This window comes from Equus quagga, chromosome 3 (genome assembly GCF_021613505.1).
Source record: "Equus quagga isolate Etosha38 chromosome 3, UCLA_HA_Equagga_1.0, whole genome shotgun sequence".
Taxonomy (NCBI): domain Eukaryota; kingdom Metazoa; phylum Chordata; class Mammalia; order Perissodactyla; family Equidae; genus Equus; species Equus quagga.
In genome coordinates, this window is record NC_060269.1 from 141,701,043 (window position 1) to 141,716,429 (window position 15,387).

A 15,387-nucleotide genomic window follows, 5' to 3' on the forward strand; every position below is an offset into this window, starting at 1 on the left:
AGTCCTTGGGTCTCACACATAGACTTATCCCCCAGTATAAAGGGACAAAAACTGAGTAAACTGCTTTAAACTTAGCTGTAAACTCAAGCCTAAAGTATAGCCCTAGTCACATGATATGAATACGATTATGTTTCTCTTCTTTTTTGGTAAATTTAATTATTTTGAGTTGATAAGGCGACATTAGTCATTAAATTGCAGGACAGTTAACCAAAATACTCAGAAGTAAATCTAGTATCTCCTTTTAACACATAATGTAAAGCAAGATTAGGTTTGAATAAAGGTGGAAGAGAATGTTCACAAAAGCCTTCAAAGATTCCTGGAGGTAACAATTAAGAAATGATATAAATTGGGAATTTTTATGTGCAATGTGGAAATTTCTTGTTTTGATAAATCACTTGAGTTAGGTTACATGTGCTAATACTGTCTATTCTGAACCAAAAAGTGTCACATGGACTTAGAAATTATGTCCTTTGTATTTCCCAGTTAGTTAAAATTTTTATATTAAACTATTAGTCCTTTTTATTATTTGGCATTTTATGATTTAAATAAAATATAACTGCTCAGTCTGCATCTTTTTGTTTCTCTTATTATTTCCACTGTAACCTAAGACAACAGCTAACATTTAAACTATTAAAATGCCAAGTACAAGAGTTTAATATTTTATCTACAATCTCATATAACCTTAAAATATCCTGTGAGCAAACCCTATTATGATTTCCAATGTTTTGTTATTATTTCCATTTTTATGATCAGAGAGACTAAAACATGGAGGGGATCTGTAACTAGTTCATAAAGATAGCTGAGATTCCAGCCTGTAACTAAGACTTTTACTCTAGTAACCCAAAACAAATAGTACCTCTCTTCCCTACTGGCTTCTAAACAAAGAATACATATGAAGGCTGCAATACTACTTTTTTTTTTTATAGGCCCGTAGTCCGTTCTCACAGATGTTTTTTCAGAATTCAAAATTCTTTGTTTTGAAAGAAATAATATAACGGAGATGTTTATTATGTAACGTCTCCAGCAGATCTGAAACAACACCCTATGGTCGAATGTATTGATATTTCGGCAAGACCATAAATAGATTCATGTCAGCTTAGGTCATATCCTGCTACCAAATGTGGTGGCGATCATGATGGAGGTAGTTTGTTGCCTTTCCTCACCTTAAAATAGTATGTTTTCAAACCTTGTATTTTAGAGTCCTGGGCCTGTAATGATAGATGCTAGCTGGAGGACTTGCCTTCAGGTCTCTTAGACAAGTGCTCCAACTAATACTGAACCCCAAAACTAAGGAGACTTAACCCTACAGTCTTAGACAGCCCTGGATCAGAGCAGACCTGTTCACGTGATGCTGATCTGCCTGGGTAAGAGTTGAGGCGTTTAAGTAACTAGCATCTCTAGAAGTAGGCCCACTTCTAAGAGGAAGAAGTATGGAATGTAATCAAGTATGCTTAGTCATCCTTCCCAGTTTACCAACCTTTCTACCTCTGAAGGAGCAGAGTAAGTAAAAGGATTGGAGTGGGGCTAGCAGTGTGTGTGTGAAACAGCCATCACCACCACCCTCCATACCAAACTCTTTATGTAATAATGTGTTTATAAGTGGTCTGTCCTTATTCCACACCTCCTACTATAAAATCATTCAGTTGTTTTTACCTCTTGTACAAGTTTCAGGCAGAATTCTGCATCACTGCTGACCTTCATTATAGTTGTAGCTGATGAACATATTTTGGGGTCAAGGATTGATAGAGACTTTCAGTAATGGTATTGCCATTTTTATAAGAGAATCTTAGTGGATGCATGCTGAAATATTCAGGAGTGAAATGTCACAGTTCTACAATTTACTTTCAGTGGTTTTGCAAACAAAAAAATTAAAAAGCAAATGTGGCAGAATATTAACATTTCTTGAATCTTGGTAGAGACTGTCTGTGTCATTGTACTGCTCTTTATTTTTTTTCTTTATGATTGAAATTTCTCAACATAAAAAGTTGAGGAAAGAAAAAGTCCTTGATGACATTCAGGCTATATATGAAATGCACATTTGACAGAACTGAAGAATTTAATGATAATAAACAGTTTTAAAAGTTTAGATGTTTTGTTAAATAGTTAATGCATGTACTTACTATGTATATTGTTAAAAAATGCTTGGTTACTTGTATAAACAATTTGTGTTCACATACTAAGTGTTTTAATATATCTAGTAGAATACATTTGAATTAAAACTCTGAAAATAAGCTGTTCTGCTTCTATGTCTAATTCTTTATCTGTATTTTAGTTTGGGATTGAAAATATTTATTTTTAAGAAATGGTTAAATATGCCAAGTTTGGGGTTGATATATTATCATGATACTAATTAAATCAACAAGGTTTCTATTGCTAAGTCCCACAAACCACGGGCAATTACAGATTGATGCTAAAAGACTTCTGAAATCATTAACTTATAATAAAAATAAGATAAATTTAAATATTGATATTTTGCATTTCCCTTTTTTAATGCTTGTTATATTTATTTCTTCCCTAGATCTTCCTCAGAACTGTGATCCTAACATTCCCCTAGTTGCTCAGGAATTAATGAAAAAGATGATACGTCAGTTTGCAATTGAGTATATTTCAAAAAGTGGTAAAATTCAAGAGAATAGAAATGGTTCAATTGGACCAAGTCTAATATGTAAAAGTATTCAAATGAATCAAGCAGAAAACTCCCTTCAGGAAGAACAGGAAGGCCCCTTAGACCTCACTGTGAATCGAATGCAAGAACAAAATACTCAGCAAGGTAAGATTTTTGTGTGTGTGTGTGTAATATTTAATTTTACGCTTTAATACCCTTAAATATATATAACCTAATATTCATAGAGAAATTTACTTTAGACATAATATTACTTGTAATTAGCTTATGTAATATGGACTAGAGAGAAGTGCTAATTAATAGTTTTTGTATTTGACTTTGAGAGTAATTCAGCCTCTTTGATAAACAATCTCTTTTCACAATAGAATAGATAGTAAGAGAATCACAACAAGCATCTTAAAGGCAAAGTGTACAAGAGATATTTATTATAAAAAATTATTTTTAAAATGTACAGCTGAGAACATTCATTATGTACTTTCTCTTCAGTTTTTTGCTCTTAGATGAAAAATAAAAAGAAATAGATGATTTATCTTCAATTGATGTAACTGGGGAAAGAGAAAAGTTAATATGTGTGATAAATATCATGTAATCATATAATTAACTATATAGAGATATATTTTTTGTAAGAAGTCTTCATGATGAAGGCTTTGTTAGACTTATCTAATGTTTAATTGAAGGAAGAGTCATGATTCACAGAGGAAAGGAAGGAAGGGCCTTTTAATCGCTTTTGGAGGATGCCAAATAAGTGTTTGCTTGGAGGAGAGAGAACAAGCAGCTTTTGTTAACACAAGTTAGGAATAGTGTTGTCAGTCCTTGAAGCCAGAAAAATATCAGCATTAAGTTTGGTTGCACAAGGCAGTATAGTGTTTGAGGCTCTAAAGAAGAGTACACTAGTCAGTGTTTAAAGAAGACGATCTTTTCAGTGCGTAAGACAGATTAAAATTGAAAGGAACTGAAATATGGAAATAATTTTCTGTTTTTGCGTCCCTAATTTTAAGTTGTATGAGTTTATTTATATAGAATATCTGAGAAATATTAAGATAATAGGTTATAAGACAGAGGAAGAAATGTCAAAGATGACTACGATATAAGGCTTAAGGAAAAAATATGTCAATACATAGAATTTTGGAAGTTAGAAAACATGGGATTTTTAGAATTTTTTTTATTTTGCTTTTCCATGTTTCACACCCTCTTATATCTCTTCTCCTTTGGGGGAGGCAATTCAGTGTTCTAAAGAGACTAGAATGTAGGCTTTGGTATCTCACAGATGTATGGTTGAAATTCCAGCTCTGCTACTTAAGTTACTTGAACAAGTAATTTTACCTATCGGAACTTTAATTCCCTCATTTGTTATTTGACCATAATAATAACAAACTCATTGGAGCAATGTGTAAGTTAAATATAAGTAGCCAATTCATAAAAGATACTCAAATACTAGTCTCTCCGTACTGTCTACCTCCTGTTGCTTACCACCACAGAAGAGAAGCCTTAGAAGTAGCGTGATGGTGATCTGTGAATATTTGTATGGCTGTTACACTAAAGTAGGACTGAACTTTCCCTGAATGAGCCAATGAATAGAATTAGTTTCATTAGCTAGAAGTTAGATGGAAACAGATTTTAGGTCCATATAAGAAAGAATATTTCTAAGGATTGAACATTTCTTTTAAAGTGGAAAGGGGAAAAGGATTCCCTGTTTGCTTTATCATCAGAGGTATTCAGAAGCATCAGTTGAGCGGTTAGAATAGGTGGCATTTTAGAAGTAAATTTTTAGTCCTTACATTCTGTGATTCTATGAAATTAAGTGGTAAGGCAGATCCAAATATATGTAGAAAACAAGTAATGTAAATTATTTAAAGTATTATGATATTCTAGGCAAAGTATACAAATATATTTCTGAACATGCTGAGGTTGAAAAGAGTAATGATTGTGGATATAAATTTGTACTTCAAATAGTCATCTTGATGATTTTAATTTGGGGAATGACTGCTTATCATATGTGATTTCAGTGTTCTTACCTTAGAATAGGAATCCTTTAGTCAGGTGGCTTGTAGGGTAGAGAGCAAGGTAATAGATAAGGCTGAAGAAATAGGTAGGGACCAGATTATAAGAAAGCTATGTAGGAAATATTAAGGGTTTTGACTTTTCTTAGGGCCACAGAAAGCTGCTAGATTGCTTTAAGCAGAGTAATAAAATCAGACTTTCTATTATAAAACTGTTCTGCTGTGGTATAGATTGGTAGGCTCTAACTTTGCCTACTTGCATACTAAATTTAAAAAAATGGAGCACATATCTTTTGATGCATTTGTGTGTGCGTGTGTGTGTGTGTGCACACTAATATCATATATGTACTAATTTTTTCACAGTTCAAAATTTTTAAGGTTGAAATAAAGATAACAGTTTTAAAATGACTTGTTAATCATGATAACTTTACCGCCAGTATCTTATTACACAATATAGACTTTGGGAGAGTTTTATGAATAATGATAGAAGGTATAAATCTGTATTTCAAATGGTTTTCTTAAGAATTAGAAAAAATTTTGGCCTGATTTCCCTGTTTTTCTGTACAGTATAATCAATAAAGTGCTCATACTAGTAGTAGCAGTGTTAGTTCTGCCCTTTGTTTGTTAGTTTGTTATTAGCTAATGCTTACATTTTTCATATTATTCTCAGGCTATAGTGTTTTTTTATGCTTTTTGGTGACGAACATCAGCCCTGAGCTGTCTGTTGCCAATCTTCCTCTTGTTTGTTTTTTTCTCCCTGAAACCCCAGTGCATCGTTGTATATCCTAGTTGTGGGTCTTTCTAGTTCTTCTGTCTGGGACACTACCAAAGTATAGCTTGATGAGCGGTGCGTAGGTCCATGCCCAGGATCTGAACCGGCAAATGCTGGGCTGCCGAAGCCAAGTACGTGAACTTAATCACTCAGCCACAGGGCTGGCCCCAATCTATAATTTCTTAACAGTACCATTTAAGCTAGTTGTTCATTTTGTGAATTACTTTATTCAAATTAGATAATGTAATCATAAATCCAGTAGATAATCTAACCATGAATAATGTAGATAATTCATGGATAGTTTAACCTATAAATCTGTAAAATTCTCAATACCAAATGAGTTTACAGGTAACTTTATATAACCTTAAAGCAACAGATGATTCCTATCTTTTGCAGACTATTTTAAAGAATGGAAAAGAGGGGAAAACTGATATAATCTTGATACCAAAACCAGACAAAGATAGCAAAAGAAGGGAAAGTTGCAAACCAGTCTTACTTAGAAACACAGGTGCAAAAATCCAAAATAAGTATTAGCATATTGAATATAGTGAAATATAAAAACATAATAAATAATGACTAGGGAAGCACAGACAATTCTGCATTTGAGAGATCTTTTTTCACATTATGCAAAAAAAGGAAAGCAATATCATCCTGATAGATACAGAAAAAAATTCTACAAAAACTGACCCTTTTATGATAAAAAATGCTTATCAAACCAAGAATAGATGAGCATTACTGCTATCAGAAACATAATAATCTAATAATTTAAAGTAATGGACAAGACAAAAATGAACACTATCACCAATTTTCAGCATTTTTGTGAGAGGTCCTGACTCATGTAACATGATGAGAAAAAAATAGAAGTATGAAAATAAGCAATAGCAATAAGGAATGAATGAGCAAAATTGTGGTGCTTACAAACAGTATGATTGTGTTGTAGAAAATATGAAGGAATATCTAAGCAAACTTTTAGAATTGATTAAAAAATTCAGAAAAGGTACTACTCACAAGATCAGTATGTATTACTTCATATCAGCAACCACCCAATTAGAAAGTCCAGTTTTTAAAAAAAATCTCATCTACAATAGCAACAAAAGCAGAAAAAAACATTAAAACACCTAAGAATGGAACTGATAAACTGTTTAAGACCTTATGGAGAACATTATAAAACTTTATTGAAGGACATAGAAGAAGACTCTCAAAGTGAGTGATTATATTTTAAATGATTGGAAAGACTCTAAAAGACAGCAGTTCATCCTTAATGCACTAACAAATTCAAGGTCATTCTAGTCAAAATTCTGATAGGGTTTATTGTGGGAAGGGACTTGCCAATCCTAAATTTATGAGCAATACTTAATGGATCAAGAATAACAAAGTCAAGGTGGTGAGGACTTGCTCTAAAACATATCAAGACTAATTTGGTGCAATAATTAAAACACAATGCTGTTTGCCATAACGAATTATTAGTTTAGAAAGATTAGTGAGCCCAGAAACTCTCCAAATGTTAGTGGAATCTTGGTACAAGTCAAGATTTCATTATAAATCACTGGGAAGAATGGCCTATTCAATAAATAGGGGCAATTGGTTACCCACATGGAGGGAAAAAAGTAGATGGACTCCTACCTCACACCACTTGCGAAAATAATTCCAGTTGGGTTAAAGGGCTAAATGTAAAAAAGCAAAACTGAAAGTTAGAGAAGATATAGGATTATACCTTAATGAACTGAAAATAAGGAAAAATTTCTTAATATGCAAGAATAACAATCCGTATAACAATTTTATAAATTTGGCTATACTGAAATGCAAAACTAAAGTATTATAAAAGTCACTGAACAGAGGGAAAATTAAAGCCTCAAATTTGGAGACAGTGTTTACAACTGATGTGAATAACAACCTTTCAACTACCAAAACAAAACTACAGCCAATGAGAAAAACACAACTCTTTAGAAAACTAGGCAAAAACAGTTGTCAGAAGATAACAGAATAGCCAAATAAGCAAAGAAAAGAGTGCTCCAAGGAATATCCTGTTATGCCTCCATCATAATATAGGGTTCTTTTATTCTAAAGTATAACAGATGGTAATTCAACCTCTGATTGACAATAAGTACTTGCAAAGAAATCTTTATTTGACAGCTCTGATAATTAAGCTCATATCTCTAAAACATCCACCCTTTGTTTTATATTTTTTCGTCTGCAACAATATTTCACTAAATAGTACTGTAAATATTTGTCAAAATAATTATATCTCCAAGACTTCTCTTTTCCATGCTAACTTCTAGAAATTTTTTTTCCATCTGAACAATGAGACAGTCTAGTCCTTTTACTTGGTACTATAAATATTTGTTGAAGCTATGATGTTTCTCTAAACCTCTGTTTTCCATGCAAATCTTTTCAGCTTCTTTAATTGTTCTCCATAAGTCTGCTTCTGTACTCCTCATTTTCCTTGCCCCGTCTTCCACAAACTCTAAACTGACTTAAAATATAGTTACTCTGAGGAAAATATTCCCATTTGCCTCTGCATTGTACTTTCTAACCAGGTGTTTCAAATATTAGAGGTTTTTCTTTGTGCACTTTCATGCCTGCAGATTTATTTAAATATGCTGAGCCTCAGAAATTGCAAGGAAGTCAGTCATGCATTGCTTCTACCAATGATTCTTCTTTGCCCTGGCAGACTAAGTTAAAAAACAGGTAGAAATAACGTTAGCATATCAATTTTCTTTTCTTAATTTCAGTTTTAATCTGGGGCCAAAGTAAACACTTCTTCTAAATTCCAAAGTATAGGAAGAAATTTGCAACTTCTGGACCGTTATCATTATCGTGACAACCATGAAGAATTTGCCAGTGCTATACAAAACAAAATCACAAGCGGGCAGAGGTGAAACAGCAGCACTTCACTGGCCTTGTTGGTGTATTTTTCTCCCATGACGTCCAGTGAATATTCTGGTAGAATTCTCATTATCATCAGTTTCTCACTGCACTGTAATTGTTTGCATGTTTATCTCCCCATCATAATCTACTTTTGGGAGCAGGAAGCTGTCTATGCGCTTTCGTATCCCTAGAGCATGTATGATATGTGACATGTTGGATTTATTGGATCAAAAATCTTCATTATTTTCAAATGCTCCTGACAACTAAAAGGAGAATTGAGACTTGATCGTTGGATTTGTGATTTTTTTAGCCATGAAATTTTTTATTTTAAACATTTTGGGTGGAAAATACCCTGAAATATCTTGGTAATTTCTTAAACAATATATGGAACATTAAGTGTCCATGATGAAGATTAATTATTGCACTGCCTTGTAATAACTTGGCAGCTTTAGAATTATTTTCCCTTAAGCTAATTGGAAGCAGATGAGTAAAAAAAAATTTTATTATTGCTTCACCTTATCAGTAGGCTGAGCTTTACAAATTACATCTCCTAGTTTGAGTAAGATTTTTTTTTAAACAAATTATGTATGAGACTAATATCAACTAGGCTTCAAGTGAGCATTTGGGAGACTGCATTGAATACACTACATGAATTTCAGTGATGTATTTAGTCGTCAGTAAGTATTCTTTGTTGCTTGTGTCGCCACCACTACTATGATTTCTTAGCCTAGATTAAGGTAGATGGAGTTGTCAGCTGCGATGTTAAACTGTGATTAAGGGAGCCGTGTATGGTTTTATGATACTATGTTCAACTGTGCTGTTTATAAATGAAGTCTGTTGTTATTCTGTTAGCAAAATACTCAGCAGTTTTAAAAATTCAGTTCAGAAGATATTTCTGTATCTACTAATGAAAGCAATAAAATCATCCATCTTGTTTTTCCATGATGAGCTTTTGTTTTACAAGGCTAAAGACATAGAGAAGAAAATATTATGTTCCATGCTTGAGAAGACGCCATATTTTAGTAAACCTGAAGAATAAAATCTTATATCTAGATGATCTGTGTCCTTTCCAATCTAACCTTCTCGGACTCTAGGGATAGAAAAAACAGGTGATACTTAAAAATTCCAAGTCCAGGCATACCACTCATCTTCTTAAAACCCTTTAATGGCTTTACGTTATCCTTAGGATAAAGTCTAAAATCCTGAACTCACCCAGATCCAGCCTCTCCCGATTTAGCTCGTCTTGTGTCTCTCTTTAATCTTCATACTGGCTTTCTCTCAGTTTCTTGAAGATGTCAGACCCTTTGGCCTCACAGCATTCACATGTGTTGTTGCCTCTCTGTAGAAGCCATTCCCTGCTCCTACCAATGTTTTCTAAATAAATCTTACTCATTTTTTTTTTCAGGTCTCATTTTAAACATCAATTCTCTAAGAGAACTTCCCCCACACCTCCTAAATTGGATGCTCACAGACACACACACATTATTAATTCTCACCAAAATTTAGTTTGGGTCTCCTTTTCTATTTTCCCATAGCATCCTGTATTCTTTTGTAGCACTCATCACCCTTGTAATTATTTATTTCCACCATCTTATTTTGTGCTTTCTCTTTGTCAAGCTTTTTTTCCTCCTCTGTTTTTTTCTTTTAGATTGTATTTTTTCCTTTATTTCACTTTTTTGCTTTGCTAATTTTGAAGTTATATACTCTATTGCTATTCTGTTAGTGGTTACTCTAGCAATTTTTTAATGTGTAATTAACAGTTAATATAAGGAACTTAGAGTCTTTCAACTTGTCACCTCCCCTGACACTTACTGCCATTTTATCAGTGCTTTAGTTCTCTTTTTATGATATCACAATTTAAGCATTTTAACTCTTTGTTTCATATCATCAGGTTTTGTTTAGATTTACATACATAATTACCTTTTCCTTTGCTCACCATTCCTTGCTATATCTCAGATTTTCTTTTGGGATCAGAAATTCCTTTAATAAGGGTCTATTCATAGTAAGCTCTCAGATTTTTTTTGTTTCTTATTCTGTTTTCTTTTCTTTTTTACTTTTGTTCTTGAAAGATAGCCTAGACTTGTGTGTACCCAGAAAAACTAACGAATTTTTTTTCTCAACACTGCTGCTGTGACAGTGTCTTGGCTTCCATTATTGCTATCACTGCCCAACTAATGGGCTTTCCTTTGTAGGTAGTCTTCACATGCTACTTTTAGCATTTCTATCTCTCTCAGTCTCTCTGTTTTGTTTATGGTGTTCTGCAGGTTGTCTTGGATATGTTTGGGTGTAGATTTCTTTTATTCTGCTTGCGAGTCATATGTTTCCTAAAACTGAGGACAAATATCTTTCATCAATTGTGATATTTTAATCATCTTTTCAAATATATCGTAACTCTCACTTTATCTCCTGTCAAAATCTACTGAGACATATTTTGAATCTTATTCTGTCCTCCATATCTTATATTCTCTTTCATATCTTCCAACTCTTTGTCTCTTTCTTTTGCATCCTGATTTATTTATTTAGAACCGTCTTCAAATTCACTAATTCTCTCTTGAGCTATTCTAATCCCTGTTTAACTTGTATCTTGAGTTTCTAATTTGTTATTATATTTTTCATTTCCAGAAGTTATTTGCTACTTTTTTGAAATATGGCTGTCAGTGTGCCCTTAATTCTACAAAAGAATCAAATCTAGGTATTAAGAGTGACTGGGAGGATTATTTTAGGTAAGGTGGTCAGGAAGGCCTCCCTGAAGAAGTGAGTTTGAGCAGAGACTTGAATAGTGAGAAGTCCTCCATATGGAGATCTGAAGGCAGGGCGTTCCAGGCAGAAGAAATATCAAAGACAAAGACAAAAATAGCAGAAATCAAAAAAGGCAGGAACAAATCAGGGATGTTTGAGGAACTATATAAAGATTGTCTCAGTCACTTCAAAATCAAGAGACTATTCAGAGTTTTTTCCATAAAGTCAAATTATAGCATGTCAAAAAATATAATTGTTACAGTATATATTAGCTAGATTTTTCTGTTTTGTAAAGAATATCACTAACAAAAAGCCATGCACTTTAAATTCAGAAGTTCCATAAATGTTACCATGTAAGCACACCATCACTTGACTAACTTAATCAGCTGTATGAAGCATAAAAAGAAAGACAGACAGAAGTCAACTTCTTTTGTAGCCATTACATTTTTCCTGGATTTTCATTGTAGTTTGATATAAATTGGCCACTTTATCACCACGTGGTTTCCAAGTGACAGTTTATTGGGTTTTTGTTTTCCTTGTAATTTCTTCATGTTTTTTCCCTCCAAAGAGATAACTTTCATAATATGTATCTTAATATAACTCTGAAGTTATCAGTGTGCCAAAATGGGGTTTTCATGCTTAGGTTGAATAAAGTAAAGCTGATATTACCTCTCTATTTAAACTCCTCTTTGTTTTCTGTTACATGAAGAATAAAATTTAAATTTCTTTCCACGACTTTTTTGGTTTTGCTAAGATCTTGTCCCTGCCTACCTCTCTGGACTTATTCCATTCCCTCTTTTCCTGCTTAGGCTGTGCAGGTAGGTCACACTGTTTCTGACACGTGCAGTGCTCATTTCACAGAACCTTCGCTCCTGCTGATTGCTTTGCTTGGCTTACTCTACCTTCAGACCTTCATGTTTCTCTGCCTTGTTCCTTTTTATAATTTATATCTCAACTGGAATACCATCTTAACAATAAGAGACTGATAAATTCCAGTATATAAAAATAACTTGTGTGTGATAGAGAAGAAAGCACCGTTAGAAAAATCAAAAGGCAAATAGCATTCTGTGAAAAACATATTTGCAATTTATGTTGTAACATAAAGGACTAAACAGGGCTGACTCTGGAGCATAGTGGTTAAGTTTGGTGTGCTCCACTTCAGCAGACTGGGTTCGTGGGTTCAGATCCTGGGCATAGACCTACACCACTCGTTAGCCATGCTGTGGTGTCAACTCACATACAAAATAGAGGAAGATTGGCACAGATATTAGCTCAGGGCGAATCTTCCTCAGCAAAAAAAAAAAAAAAGAGGACTAATAGTCATCTGTTGCATTATGAGTTTAAAAAAAATTGAGAAGGGGCTAGCCTGGTAGCTTAGTGGTTAAGTTTTCATGCTCTGCTTCGGAAGCTCTGGATTCATGCATTCTGATTCCGGGCGTGGACCTACATTCTGCTCATCAAGCCATGCTGTGGTGGCGTCCCACATAGAAAATAGAGGAAGAATGGCACAAATGTTAGCTCAGGGCCAATCTTCCTCAAGCAAAAAAAGGAAGAGTGGCAACAGATATTAGCTCAGGGCCAATCCTCCTCACCAAAAAACAAAAAAAATTGGAGAAGTAAAAGATCAACAACCTGACTGAGAAAATGAGCATAATTGTACTGTCAATTCATAGAAGAAGTTTCAAAAGCCTTTAAACATAGGAAAATACACCACTCATATATGATTCACACCTATGAGACTGATAAGAATTCAAATATAAGAATATAACCTGTTTGGTGAGGCTGTGGAGAAATAGGCACTCTCATGCACTACTGAGGGAATACACCTAGTAAGATCCTTATAAAGGGGTATTGACAATATCTGTTAAATTGTATATGCATTTACCCTTTGACCCAGCAATCCCGTTTCAAAGAATCAAGCCTATAATTGCACTTATACCAATGTGGAATGATATATATTCATTGGGGGGGCATTATTTATAATAGCAAGGGTTTGGAAATAACCCAAATGGTTAACTAAATAAATTATTGTACACCCACATAGTGGAAGACTGAGCATCTGAAAAAAAGTGGTGAGAAAGATCTCTTTATAGTGACATTCCCAGGTTTTATTACTAGCTGATAATTCCAAGATACAGAATAGTATATATTATACATTCTGTGTAAACAAAGCAGGGAAGATAAAAGCTAATGTGTGGTTACCTATAAGGTGATGAAGTAAATGAGGTGGAAGGGACAAGATAGAAGTGCTGTGAATGGACCTTGTTATGTATTTTTATGTAAAATTGTCTATATACTCCAAAGAATAAACATTTTAATAAGTAAAGTAATCCCTAAAATTTGAAAAAAAATTAACAAATAAGCCTCGTTGCATCAAGTTAGTAACATGTTGACACTGAGAAAAGAATTATGTCAGGTGACTTTACCCAATATTTTGACTGTATGTTCTTAGTGGAATATATTCTAAGGACAAGGAGTGCTTCAAAGAAACCCTAAACTTCCTTTTATTAATATTAGTAATAATATTATCACTTTATTTTGAATCTATAGGATAAATCAAATACATAATCATATTAACGTTGTTAGGAATCCAAGATTTTCAAGGTAAGAGAAGTGAACAAGAGTAAAATCAAAGAGGGAAAAACCCTGTATTGTGTGTGGATTGGAAATGTCAGTGCAAACTCACAGTTTATTTTTCTTTTCAAAAATACACATTTCCTAGTCTGACCACTGAAATATCCTACAAGCAGTGACAATTCAGAGGCATTGGACTGTGGTCTTTAAACATTGTTTTCCTTTAAAAGGAAGCGGGCCTCCTTGGAATCCTGGTCTGTATCAGAAAATGTACAAGATGAGCCTGGAACATCTTGTGCCAACGAGTAAGAAAACTCCAAAGACTAATTTGTCAAAAGAAAACAGGAGCCAGCGTTAAGGGTTCCCCATTAGCCAAATATGAGACCATTTGAGCATCAAAAGGATGAATAATTGCAACTGAAAAATATTAAATGTTTTAAAATCCATTAGTTTATAATAAAAAACAAAAGTGCCAAGCCAGGATGGCCTGGTGATTTAAGTTCTGCACGCTCTGCTTCAGTGGCCCAGGTTTGGTTCCCCGGCGTGGAACCGCACCACTTGTCAGTAGCCCTGCTGTGGCAGCAGTTCACATAGAAGAATTAGAATATACAAGTAGGTACTGGGGTTTCAGGGAGGGGAAAAAAAAACAGTGGAAGATTGGCAACAGATGTTAGCTCAGGGTGACTCTTTCCCTGCAAAAACAAACCAAAAGGGCCCCTCAAAGTCATTAGTTTTCTTTGGAGATATGTAACATGTCAACTCTTCACTGTGAAAATGAGCAATTAAAGGAAATAGTTAAGCATTTACCTTGCTTTTCTTGTACAAATTCTATATCAGGACAACCAAATAGCCTTCATTTAAGGACGATTCTTAAAGAATTCCAGCTAATAAATATGAAAAGCATGATAGACTTAAGATATTACTGTTTTGCACCTCCTAATAAGATAATTGAATCAAACATCATCAGAAGAAGATAAAACTATTAGAGGAAAGGTTGCTTGGGGAACTTTACAATGGAGACGTCAGACTGTCACCGTCAGAACACAGTGATCACTGGAGCATCATTGAAAATAGACTTTATGTGCCTCATGATATGTTGCATCACTTGTGAAGTATTTGTGCCAAAATCGTCAAACATGAAGCTAAGCAATTCTTTAGGCCAGTTGATCTCAAGTGTGGGTCAGAAAGCCCTGAGTTCCTTGAAACACTTTGAGGGGATACACCGGGTCAAAACTAATAATAACAACACTAATAATAAGACGTTTTCTGCTCTTTTTAATCTCATTCTCTCCACAGTGTGTATGTAGTTGAGTCAGCCAGAGGCTACGTGATATGTAATATCTAAACACATTGAATATGGAAGCCTATATGAGAATCTGGCTATCTCTTATTAAGCTAGACATTATAAAGAGATGACTTTAAAGTAAAAAAATTCTTAGTGTTTAATTTTGAAAATGTTATTTTTCGTTAAAAATGTTTCTATGAACATTAACATTTGTAGAGTTATTGTTATCAATTAAAAATATTTTTAAAACTTCTCAGTTTAATTTATAATATGATAAATATAAATGGATATAACTCACCTAAACAAAAGCTCTTTGGGGGTCTGCAGTAATTTTAAGAGTGAAAAGAGAGTATGAGATCCAAAAGTTTGAGAGCCATTAGCATTAGAATTAATTCCAAGTTTATCATAATTATTGGAAAATGCAAGAATAACGTAAATGACACCACAGGAAAGCAAACAGAAGAAACCATAATATCAGACATTCTCTAGTAGAATTGATGGCTGGCTTCTTCAGAAAGTCCATGTC

At 33.8% G+C, this 15,387-nt stretch overlaps 1 protein-coding gene across 2 annotated transcripts in view; it reads left to right on the top strand.

The window, feature by feature from the left end:
• The window catches only part of LCORL (ligand dependent nuclear receptor corepressor like), a 150,855-nt gene that overhangs the window by 91,907 nt on the left and 43,561 nt on the right, over window positions 1-15,387 (top strand). For both annotated transcript variants that reach the window (XM_046655816.1, XM_046655817.1), the window contains exon 5: window positions 2,519-2,770. In XM_046655816.1, the coding sequence (XP_046511772.1) occupies window positions 2,519-2,770 (252 nt within the window). The remainder of the gene's footprint in view (window positions 1-2,518; window positions 2,771-15,387) is intronic.